The 13,562-nt window shown below is 30.9% G+C and overlaps 1 protein-coding gene across 13 annotated transcripts in view; it reads right to left on the reverse strand.

Moving 5' to 3' along the window:
• The window catches only part of cv-c (crossveinless c), a 135,883-nt gene that overhangs the window by 19,629 nt on the left and 102,692 nt on the right, over positions 1-13,562 (reverse strand). For all 13 annotated transcript variants that reach the window (XM_070646604.1, XM_070646611.1, XM_070646609.1 and 10 more), the window contains 2 exons: positions 10,930-10,988; positions 10,497-10,589 (listed from right to left, as the gene is read on the reverse strand). In XM_070646604.1, the coding sequence (XP_070502705.1) occupies positions 10,497-10,589; positions 10,930-10,988 (152 nt within the window). The remainder of the gene's footprint in view (positions 1-10,496; positions 10,590-10,929; positions 10,989-13,562) is intronic.

Genomic DNA, 13,562 nt, shown 5'->3' on the forward strand with positions numbered 1-13,562 from the left:
CGATGACTTTTTTTTTTCTCTTCTCTTAAATTCAACCCATACTCGTGTTGGCTGTTGTTTATTTGTAAGGCACAGCGCAACAACAATGAGAAAAAAGAGTGACTTAAATTGAGTATCAGTATGCGGTGCGTCAGTAATGTATCGAGAATTTATTGGAATTAGGGATTGGTTGTCCTGAAGCATGAGTGAGGAATCTGTGTGACGTGGCTCACCAATGAGATGCATGTCTTGTGCAGTTTGTTACCTCGTGGCTTACCACCAAGGTTTGCTGTGACACTACTCTAGAGTATGGTTGCCGTACTGCATGTCATAGGTTTCGTTGCCCTACAGCACTGATGGGCAATCTATGTGCCCCAGTGCACCAATGAACCGCATGTCATATGCGTTTTTGGTCATGGGTAACCACCAAGAAGTGCTGTGACAATGCTCCAGATTTTGGTTGCCCATGGACACTGTTTTGGTTGTCCTGGGACAGTGGTGGACAGCCTTTGTGCCACGGCACATCATTGAACTGCATGCCTTTGGTTTGGTTGCCCAGGGACAGTGATGAACAGTCTATGTGCCACGGTTCATTGAGCTGCATGCCTAGTGATGCAATTCCAGTCACTATTAGCTCCAAAGAGTCAAGCTATAGCTCTCAAGCCACTTTAGAATGACAATCTCTTCAATCTCACTCCTCCCATCCCATGCCATCCTCACCCCCTAATACACCACTGCAGTGTGCGCACATTCGACACATAATCTAAGATGCAAAACCAGCTGAACGAGTAAAAAGTACTCACTTCACTTTACTTTGTTTATATAAAGAAATGAAAATTATGCACTGTAAAGTAGTTTTAGGCCACTAATGTTGTGCCTTTTTTTTTGTTGTGTGATGTCTCTTATGTCGTGTGCTGTTGACTGCCTTATGATATCATTTGATTATTTATACACATATATTTTTTCATGTAAAATGCGTGTAAACGAGCAGTGAATGACATGCTGTTTTGCTTTTCCTTCATCTTACTTCTTTTTTGGTTTGGGTGTCATTTCTTCATAGTTTGTTAGTCATTTTTGGATGATTGAATGACTGAGCTTTAGTTATTAATTTCAATGTAACTTGAGATGACTTTGTGCTGTTTATGAACACTGTCATTAAGACATGATCGTAAAATAAAAGTATTAAGAGCAAGTGATTTTTTTTGGATATATGTTTTGGGGGACGTTCTTGTCAAATTTGTGTTCATTATCGTTGACATTTTACAGTTGAGAATTGTCTAAAGTATAATGATGAATGATGATGATTTTCTAACTGTGTGGCAGTAATAATTCTTGTACCAGATGTGTTATGTCAATGTTATGAAGCTGTAAATTCTAATGTAGTCATTCTTGACATAGAAATATTGAATAAATTTATGAAATGAATGATTTTTTAATAGAATTGAGTTTGTTTAGGAGAATTTTGTACTTTTTTGAGTGCAAAGTGCTGAATTTTAGATTCTGGAACTTGAAATGGCTACTGTGAACTTTAATTTAATAGAACTGACTGCAATTTGTTGACTATTTAATGTGAAAACTTGAAATTTGATGAAATTTAACAAAAATGTAATCAAAGGGTTTGAAACTATGAAGAATTTGCTTAAGAAGGGTTCAAACTACGAAAAATAAGTCAAAATTGTAAAAATTCAAATCCCAATTGACCGTTAAATTGGTAATTCAATCAAACTTTTAAAAATTGCTCAATAAGGGGTTAAAACTACAGAAATTTAGTCAATCTTACAAAAATTCAAATCTAAAATGACCGTTAAATCTATAATCGAATCAATTCTCTCAAAATCATTCAAATTAACATTTTAAATCAATTTTCTATCACTTCCGTTATCATTAAACTACAGACTGAGCTTTAAACTCACCAACAAGACCTTTCAAAATCAAAGCACATACTTATTATTCCAATCACCACAGTTTATTGTTTTTATGCCCTTCGGTATTTAAAATTTCCACTCCTAGAAATGCTATTATAAGCCATATTAGTTCCCTTTTCCTGAATATACGTAATTAAAATTGAATTTTATGTAATTTTTTCGTCATGAATTCTAATTTACCAACTATTGGAATTTCTTCATATTGTGTTATTATCATGAAATATTCATAAACGGATTTCGGAACTGGAGATTGAAAATATTCAATAGAATTCGACCTGACTCAACATCAATATTCATATTTAGACATACAAAGAGACATTTCGGATCATAAATATTCAATTTCAAAACTCGACATATAAGGTGGACATTAGCACGAATAAAACTTTATTTTACTGACGATCGTCATCAAATTCATCTAAAGATCTGCTTTTGCTGTGATCTCATGAAAGTCGCATACACAAAGGAGAGTAAATAAAAGCCCATTTATGTCATTTTTAAGAGATGGCAATTTTTTTACGCCCATTTAATATTGTACAATATTAATATATATATATTCTGTGAAATAATCTATTAAGCATCAAATGAATGCAAAAATATTGTGCGATGAAGCTCAATTTGAGGTAAGGGTGGGAAGACTTTAGAAGAAATCCTTCATTTTGAGGTTAGACATTCCAAATTTGTTAATATTTTGACCGTTAACAATTCAAAAATATTCTGACCGTTAAAAATTAAAATTTATTTTGACCGTTAAGAATTCAAATTTATTTCAACCGTTAAAATTCAAATCAATTTTGACCGTTAAGAATTCAAATTTATTTCGACCGTAAATAATTCAAATTAATTTTGACCGTTAAGAATTCAAATTTCATTTAAACGCTCCAATTCAGCACAGCGTCCACTCCCAGTTCTTTTGTAAATTCTTTACATTTATTGATATAGTTAAATATTCAAGATAATGAAAAATTCAAGCCGCATAATCGCTAATTTATCTCTTTCACACAAGGCATTATTATTTATTTGAATGTCTATGCGTGTATATATGGGTACAGTATGAAACATTCATTTATAAAGCTGAATAATAATAATCAACATATGTTTGGATTTCAATTCACTTTCTTTAGACAAATAAATCGCATTTTAAATGACTCATTTGGGAATTGGAGGAGATTTTTTTTTCGTGTTTTTATTATTATTGCAGCTTCTATTGCCTCCAGTGTCCGTACTGCGTATGTAAACAGTTAAAAGATGATGCATAAATATTGGTAATAGAAAAATAATTATGGTAAGATAGAAAGTAGTATAAATTACTATCCGTTATATTTAATTAATATTATTGAAGCGCATTTTTCATTATTTTTTTTGTTTTGTGGGACAGTAATTGAATTAAGAGGCTGTAAATGGGAAGTTTCTAGGTTAAGATCATTTTTCTTTGACTTCTTTGTTTGGATTTGATGGAAAATTGACATAGTTGGCATTGAAATAGATTTTTTTGGATTTAACGGTCATTTAGAATTCAAATATTTCCTATAATCTAATCCAAAGTCAATAATGAGTCACAATAATCGATTAAATTGACAATCAGCACAGCTAACTCAACTATTAGTCAACCATGAGCAATCCTTTCAATTTAAATTGCAATATTTCCATAATAACTTTCATTATAGAATGAATAATCAAATTTCGTAATTTTTCCACGTAAGTCCTTCACTTGAAAAAGATTTTTCACTTTAATTAAATAACCACAATGAAATTCTGCTACACAATGAAACAAAGCAATCCAAAATTATGGCAAAATATCGTTTAAATCAACAATTTTATTGATTTTCTAACCTAAAACGCAGCAGTCAGCCCAAAAAATAAAGTGAATAATAAATTGCATTGTTAGACCTTAAAAAATGCGCTAAAAAAAGAGAAAATGAAGCCACTTTTAATTAATTATTTAAATGAGCTGTAGCCTCTTTGCTGCATACGGTATAGAAGTTATATACCAAATACGGTTAATTGCCTTACACATCGCACACTATTATTTTCACGCAATTTAATGAAGCTATAGCCACTTAACAACGATCAGATGTTTAAAGAAGTCTCAATCAATTGTTTGGCATTATAAGCAGCATAACAAAACAATAACCCGACAAGACATTTTTCAGTGCCTCGTGCACTCGACTGGGGTCAACCATATTGTTATCTGGGGAATTTATTTTTTATGGAAGATGACAACAGCTTTAAATTGCGGCACGTTGTATTCTTCGAGTCCATTATTAATCTTCTGTGCATTGCACTCAGCACTCTAAAGAAGGTCTTAATTTGACAGTCATGCGAAATTAAGAAGTGAAATAAGAAAGAAATATGCTCTTTTTTTTAAAGGAATTGAACGAATGTGAGAGAAACATGGATATACCATACAAAAAATTCATGAGTCATTGTATTGTTCCCCGCGTCTCAATTATTATTATTATTTTTGAAGCCACATTGTTGCCATTTAATGTAGTTTTTTGAACTAACAAATTGGCTTCTTATGAACAGCATTAAGGAACAAGAAGAAATAAATTTTTATTTATTTGCTCACTGTTGGCTTTAATGTATGTTCGAGTAAATAATTGTTTTATGTTGTAAATTTGGCGGTAAATAGCTTGTTATTGGGGATATCTGATGAAATAATGACTATTGAGACGTTGAAACATGTGATTTAAGTTTTAACGGTTATTTTGGATTTGAAAGTTCAGAAAAGAATGATTTGGTCATCTCGGTTTGTTTACTTTTGTCATCTCGGTGTAAAATTGTGAATATTTAAAGAATTTGTGAAATTTTAAGCTTTTTTAATGGAATTAAGGTAAGAATCAACTAGAATATTGATGACTCTAACCACTTAATTACTTTAATCCTCAAGAATCAATCAATATCTCGTGGAATTTGAAAAAATATTGGAAAATTGAAAGAATGTAAGTAAAAATTACAAGCAATTGTAAAAATTACAAGAACAGCCAACAACCGACACCAAAACTTCCCTAAAGAACACCAACAACAGCACAACAATCAACAAAATTAAGCAAACAACAAGTCAAGCTCAAGTCAATCACAAATAATTGAACAGAAAACAATTTTTGATTTTAAAATATTCCTGAATCGCAAACAATGTAAAGCTTACACAAAATGGCAAGGGTAATGAACAGAAATCACTTCACGGTTAATTCTCTTTTTTTTTTCAATTTTAATCCATCTGTTCATTACTGATTCATGTTTCGCAAGTAGCAATAAACATACTGAACAAAACAAAAAAGTCTGCTATATAAATAAATAAGCAAATCAAATAAACATCAAAGGGCAATGAAGTACAATAAAATAATGAAATGGGCATTATAAAAGTGATTTTAAGTGAGGAAATTAATGTACGTTTAACAACAAAGTAGATTGTGGAATGAAGGGGATTGGAGGCTCATTTGGATATATATAAAAATGAATATGCAACTGAAGTTATTGAGCAACTAATGGAATCGCAGTTGATATCTATGAATGCAGTGTAGGCAATTATTGAAAATTAGTGCTTATAAAGTAGAAAAAAAACATGATTTTCGAGTAATGGAGATAAGAATATGTTGTGTCAGATGCAGAGTTGGATTTATAGGGATTACGCTTTGTGTAAGTGAGTCCAGGAGTACTATAGGTCTAGAATACACTATGAAGCAGTGTATTAATTGCAATAGTGAACAAACTATGGCTAAAACGCCTATACTTGCCCTCCCAGTACCGGATAATGGAATCAACTTCAGATGCAAACCTAGTAGGCCATGAATCATAATTGATCTGTATAATCAACAACATAGAGTGAGCAAGAGCTTTAAGGGCCAATTTCTCTGGTGATTGTACGGTACAGTGTATCAAAGTATACCTGGTATGGTAAAGTGTCATACCTGGTATGGTATACCGAAGAAATCGTCCCCCCGGATTACAGTTCATCATCAAAGCTATTAAAAATTACGACAAAACTTAAAGACAAAGACCAACTGATCTTACAAATCAACTTATGGCGCTTAATCCTAACCTATAAAATGCGTCACAAAACTGTTTAACATAATAGACCTGAAAAATTACAAAGATTAATATTCATTGACTTCGTTGTCTTATGCTTTTGTGTCTTTTTTTTTCTGCAAAGCTCCTCTAGTCTTGCGACAATCGAAATAATGTAAGCATGACGATGAAATAATATAAGCCAACAATATACATGGATAAAAGGAGAGAGAGAGAGAAGGAGAGACAAAAAAAAGACAATTGTCTATTCACCTATTAATATTTAATCTGTATATCTCTATCTTTTTGCACATAGCTTCATTAAATAAATAGCAAAAAATTGTAGTTTAATAGAGACAATGAATCATCTCGCGCAAATAATACAGAATTAATGCGGCTTATAGTGGAAATATACTGAAAAACAATTAGAGTGTTGTGACACTAGTTGAAGTTGAATGCTGAGTCATTTTCATAGCTTGTTGCTTTAATGTTTCTCTTTATAAAAATTCAACAATAAAATGAGCTGTGGAGATGTAAAGAGAGAAACAGAGAAAAAAACAGGCGCGAGACTAGTTAATTAAACACAAATCGTGAGTTAAAGGAATTAATTGATCAGCGATCGCAATGTTAGTTACTAATTACTTTTTTTTTTCCAACTCATCAAACTTCCTCATCATTAGCCTCACAATGATCTCCTTGTGTATTGAGAGACTCAATGTGTTACAATTTTATATATTTTGCTTTAAGATGAATAAGACAGCTGTGTGAGCTGCTTTTCCATTGCCTAGAAGTGAATTGAATTTCATTAAAAAATAAAATAGAAATAAAAGTACTGAGAAATGGGCGAGTCGTGAAAAATGTTTCTTTCATTGATTAATTCACTTAAATTTGTTGTACTGTTTTTTTTTCTGTTCTTCTCGTTTGAGCTCATCATAAATAGGTACATGAAGTATTGGAGATCATGTCTTATTGGGGGGTATTTTTCTATGTAATTTTTTTTCTCATTTTTTTCTTGGCTTTATGGCTGTTTTATGATGTTGAGGTGGATTTTGTCAGAATTGCGATGGATTTACCAAATGATTTAACGGTTTTATAGAATTTGAATTTTTAACGGACTTATAAGATTTGAATTTTTAGCAAACTTTTGAGATTTGAATTTTTAATGGAATACTGGGATTTGAATTTTTAACGGTTTTTTCAGAATTTAAATATTTTTTATGAATTCTAATTTTCATCGACTGCTGTGATCTAAATGAACTCAATTCCAACCTTCATTAATCCAACTAATATACCAAAATCTCACCCAAATCATCTCAAATCCCATTAATTTTTCCAGAAAAAATCAACTCTAACCCAACTCAATCAAGATGTCGTTTTCTCAGAAAATCACATCAAGGGCCTCCTGCTGCACTTATTTGTTACTGTTGTTATTTTCATTAGTTTTAAAATTATGAGAAAAGATCTTTCGAACATAACAACAATTTGTAAATCTGCACAATAACTGTGAAGCAATAACCAAATGGGATGTGAATGACGATGAGATAAAATAAATAAATAAAAATATAAATTTTACTAGATTGAAGTTAGGAGTTGATGCTAGGTAGATGAGTCTACATAAATCACAGCATGTAATTCGTAAATCTAATCGATTATTCAACGAAAAATTCAAATTTTCCGCCCAACTTCCCACAAGTGTTAAAAAATTATTATTAATAAGTAACAAGTCAATAATGTGATGCAAGCATGATAAATGATTATTTTCATGTAACGATCATAAATATTAGACAAAATGAGGTGCGCACATAAACATATGATGTACATATGTGCATAAACATAAGGCAGATAGGCAGATGTGTAAAAAAAATAATAAATTGAACGCAAGTTAAGCGGAAAGTAAAAGTTAAATTAATCTACAAACAAATTAATGCATCATGCATCATACATTGTTATGTGAAATTAAAAAATCATCATTTTCGTCTTACAATTTTCCTTCTCGTTTCGCTTCTCTTTTATTTTCTCTCCTTTTTAAGGTTAATTCTTTGTTTTCACTTTTTTTTTCACAATGGAAATTATGTCGATTGCGCAAGAAAGAAGCTGTGTGACTAATTCTTTAGGTTACTTTTTTTATGCAACAATGAAGTTAATGTGAAATTTGTGTAGTTTACAATGTAGATCAAAATATTTGAAAAACACGTGGTGTTTACAATTTTTATTTAATTCATGAGTTTACTATGAATTATTCATTTGAATGTTATAGTTGTAAGCTCTTGCCACTTTTTTAAAGGGAATAGAACAAAAATCTAGTAATTTAACTGCCAAATATAGGAAAAATCAGAGAAAAACTTTTTGAGGTGAGAAAAATTTCTAAGAAGTCAATAATTTGAATTTCATAAAAACTGTTAATTTAAGATGAAATTTAATTAGTTTACTAGATCAAATTTTTCAAAAACACGTGTTTTTCATGATTTTTTTTTATGATTTTTATATGAATTTCATGAGTTTAGCTTGAATATGACATTAAACTCTTATGTAAATATGCTTTTGCCACTTTTTTAAAGCTAATCGAATGCAAACTTAATGTTTTCATACATAAATCAGCGAAAAATCACAGAAAAACTTTTCGAGATGAGCAAAATTTCCCAAGAACTAATTTATTCAAATTAAAAAAAACCGTTACAAAAAAAAAAAACTGCATAAATTTTCAATTAAAACACTCCAAGCATCCTGTTCAAACAGTATTCCCAGACATATCAAGAAAACTTCCACCATAAACCACAAATAGACAACATTTAATCTTTACAAATTGATTCACTCATACCAAAAATGGCACTGTCGCAGGCGCCGTGTGATAAAAAAAAAAACTTATCACCTATCATCGGTTTTCTCTTCATGCAATATTTTCTGTCTGTAAGTGATTACAACAGAAATAATATTAACAGCCGTGATATTTCGTAAGTTAATGAGACATCGTCATGACTATGAAGTAATCGAGGTGTTGTATAGCATAAGTTTTTTTTTTGTGGATATGGATGCATTTATTGTTGTTTTAATGATTATTAACATAAAGGTCTGAACACATATGTGAATTTATTTTGGCACCTACAGGCAATTGTAATTTAAAACCTTGTGGAGTCTGATTGCATGATTGCTGTGAGGATTGGCTGGATGTAGCTGATTTTGTGGATTATTGATGAGATTTCATGGTATTTTGATTGGGGAATTATAAATATTTGAGGTTAGAACAGTAGTGGGCAACCTGTGTGCTGAGACATACCAGGAAGTGCTATGAATAGTCTGCCATGTGCGGTTTCGGTCAAGGCTTACCACCAAGGTGTGGCGGTAAGAAAATAAATGGTTGACCAACACTGAGTTAGAAGCTCCGAAGGCAACTATTGATCCACAGCACATAAAAACTCAAATCAAGACATTATCGACCATGCTCACATTTTATCATCATCAAAAATTATTGATCGCTTATATCCAACATAAAAAATTATATCCAAGACGTCATACTCATCCAAAAAGTAACGAAAAATCAATAAAATAAAGTCTAATAGCTTCATTATTTATAAGCACATAATTATGCTTATTTATGTGTATCGATATCAAGCTTCATTGATGCATAAACAAAAAATAATCAGCAATATGTAATGACACACCACAAAATAACGCTTTTAATGTCATTTCAAGAGATTTGTGAGGATGCTTTTGAAGATTTACTATAAAATGTTGATAAATTTAGCTGTTAAAGAGGTTTATATTGATGGAATTAAGTCTTTGCCGTTCTTTTGATGCTTAATTTTTGATTTAAGTGACTTAAAAGAGTCAATTTAAGGTAAAATTTGATAAAAATTCTTAAATATGAAAAATTTTTGGGGAAAAAATGGTGGATTGAGATTTGAATTTCTAGAAACCGTTAAAATGTAATTCCTCATTTTTGATCGATATTTAAATTTCAAAAAAACGTGAAAATGTGATATTCAATTTGTCTTTTAAAATTCAAAAAACCGTTAAAATCTAATTTCCCATTTTCTAATCTTCATTTGAATTTCAAAAAACCGTTAAACTTTAATATTCAATTTTCTAACCGTATATTCATCATAATCCACACAAATAAGCTTAAGCTCTATCCACAGTTTAAAATCATCAATTTCACCACAATTTTTACTCTTCTTCATCTCATTATGATTGAGTAGCTCATCATATCTCAATTTAATTCACTTTCATTCGTCATTGATGTGAATTACATTGTTGTTATGTCTACAACCTAATATCCATTGTCAAATGATAATTTTTTTTCGTTGAATGATGATAATGATTTTTAAGTAGATAAAAATTAAATAAAGTTATGAGAGAAAAAAAGCACACGACGAATGTGCAACAAAAGAAAGTATTAATTGGAATCATCAATCAAATAAATTGAGATAAAAAAGTCTTTTTTTTTTTCTTTTCGTTCCTCATCTGATGCCGCCAATTGATATTGAATAATATAAAACCAACAAGCAAGTTGTAGCCTCGATGCGATTAATAAATAATAAAAAAAGAAGAATTGTAAGAAAAGAAGGAGAATGAGTTTAAACTTACATTACTGGCATTACGGCTATACTGTCCATCAAGACGCATTGTGGCTGAACGATTGAGAATGACGAGTCGCCTATAAAGCGCTTGTAATTGATCCTGTAAAGATAGAGAGTATGAATGAAAAATTGAATATTTATTTTATATAAATTTCATGCTATGTTGTTCCAGATTTAAAAATTCAAATCTTAAAAGTTCGTTAAAAATTCAAAATTCAAAATACGTTAAAGATTTGAATTTCCAAATTTTATATAAAAATTCGTTAAAAATTCAAATTTCAAAAATTCGCGAAACATTCAAAATTCTAAAATACGTTAAATATTCAAATTTCAAAAATACGTTAAAATTTCAAATAATTCTCAACATCCACTACTAGTACCCTAGGCAAATTAAATCGGAACAAACATAAATCCAATATTTTTTCATCTCATTTCCTTACCTTCTCAAGAAACGGGTGGTCTTTCTCAACACAACTCAAGTCAATTGGAAATTGAAGATCTAGAAAGAAAAGAAGAAGAAAATAATGAATAAAATTAAGTGAGCGACACATATGAAAAATAATATGAAATGATTAATTGCATAATTATCTTTCAGCTCATGCATACACACCACACATATCACATACATTTCCTATCTCAATTTGCAATTATACATTCATTCATCTATCTATCTATCTATAATAAACATATTTATACAAATATATAGAAAAAGAAGCATACATAAATGAGAAATGCAATTTAATATCTCAATTTAATAATTTAGCGCGTATTTGTCTATTGTGTCGTTATTGTTTTGTGATTAGTTGTGAGGAGGGGTGGTAAGCTGTTGAGTATGACATGGGGAATTCTGGAGTAGAGTATGACATGGGGTATAGTCGAGGGTGTTTTAAAAGGGCGGTCTAGTATGGGAATTTAGAACTACCACTTAAAAATTCGAGGTTGACTTCAAAAATCCCTCCGTCGCCGGTTTATTGGTATACATCTACCCCACCACCTTACCTTGCCCCGGGGTAAACCCTAGAGCATGCATTAAGTGACGGTCTAGAGGTGGATGTATGTCAAAAAAACTGGATCTAAGGATATTTCATTGCATTAAGCTATACCCGCGATGTTTACACATAGTCCATGACCTTCAGGTTAGCAGCATGAGTAATTCATACCTTGGAGTACACCAGGCAGCCGCCTCACCCTGAAAATCGGCCTCTACATCTCAACAGAACCATTATCAACTCATTCTATCTTATTTTCATATTTTGACTAATTATCATGATTTAGCCACAAAGTACGGCATATACTCCAGCAGTTCCCATCCCTAGTCAACTCTTCTTACATCTTTTTCCGATCCAGCATGCTCACTTACTCATTTATTTCGCATAAAAAAAGATTTATTTACATTTATATTTGTAGAAAGTTTATTTTATTGCACTTCATCTTGCAGTTTCTTCTACACAATTGGAATCTTAGTCGATGAACTCTTTTATTTCGTGAAATAAATAAAACGGTAATTTTTCTAAAATTTATGTACATGTAGCCGTAAAGCAAAATATTATTGAATGAATTGATTACTAATTTAATAGTAACAAATCGTTTTTCTTTCATTCATGAACATTACTTCTTTTTTTGTGTTTCTTAAAGCGATTTAATTGGTTTTTTTTTTATTATTATTATTGTATCGGTTCTGTTCGATATATGGAATATATGTATTACGGTCAAACGGTAGTTCAAATGAATGAAAAATTTATATTTATTGGGGCAATTGAAGATTTTGCTTTTGTGGAGTATGAATTATGATTTGGAGAATAAATTGAGGACTTTAATTCGCATAATTTATTGTTACATTGACTCGTAGCTCTTTGTAATCGATAGGAAATTGAAGCAGGTTATTGTAATTGTTATTATGATTGAGATGCTATTAAACTGTTTCATAACTTTTTGATTGGATTTTTGAGGAAATTATTAATTTAATTTGCAGTAATCATTTTTTATTTAAATTGCTTAGTTGATTGTTACAAAACACGTTGAAAAACTTAATTTTGCAAATTTATGGAGCATAACTTATATTTTCTAATTTCTTCAATTATTGTTCGTGTTTTGCCAACTTTTAAGTTCTATTCATCAACTTTAATTAGTTTGAGCAACAAATAATTTCGTAAAAATCACAAAAAACTTTTCGAAGTGAGATAGCTTAGCTGATTATTATAAAACACGTGAAGAAAAACCCTAATTTCGTAAATTTTTGGACGATAACTGATACTTCCCAGCTCTTTTAAGCTACTAATCATATCTTGCCATCTTTTTGGTTAAATTTATCAACCTTAATCAGTTTTTACAATTATAAATCTCAAAATAATCACAATAAACTTTTCGAAGTGAGAAAAAGTCAAAAGCACATGGAATTTAAAATCCTAGAAATCCATTGGAATTTCAAATTAAAGACATCAAATGATAAATACACAATTATCGTTAACAATTTTGTCTGTAAATTACATTAGGCAATCGCTTACGATGACTTCTCGACCCGTTGTCATAAATAAACTAGTAATGAAGCGGATCACGCTTCATGGAATATTCACACCATACATAGATCAGAAAACTGTTCAGAAAAGTAAGAAATAAAAAAACAACTTGAACAAAATAAAAGATTCATCAAATAAATGTGATAAATAATGATTACTTACATAGTAACTAAAATTATTCAAATGAAGTATGCATTTGAACCATTAATGTTCGAGCTTCGCTCGAACTATTTTTTTTCCACACGGCAACATTTTTTGATATAAATGCAGTTTGTGCTGTTTGGGAAAATTTTCACGCCTTCACTCGCTTCGCTCCGTTCAGGGCGCAAAAATTTGTGAGCTTCGCTCAACCAAGTCCGAACTGCGTTCGAACTGTTAATGTTCGAGCTTCGCTCGAACTATTTTTCTCCACACGGCAATATTTTTTGATATAAATGCAGTTTGTGCTGCTTGGGAAAATTTTCACGCCTTCACTCGCTTCGCTCCGTTCAGGGCGCAAAAATTTGTGAGCTTCGCTCAACCAAGTCCGAACTGCGTTCGAACTGTTAATGTTCGAG

The sequence above is a fragment of the Chironomus tepperi genome, unplaced genomic scaffold, assembly GCF_022539635.2.
Source record: "Chironomus tepperi strain 1889 unplaced genomic scaffold, CSIRO-AGI_Ctep_v1 contig_364, whole genome shotgun sequence".
NCBI lineage: Eukaryota > Metazoa > Arthropoda > Insecta > Diptera > Chironomidae > Chironomus > Chironomus tepperi.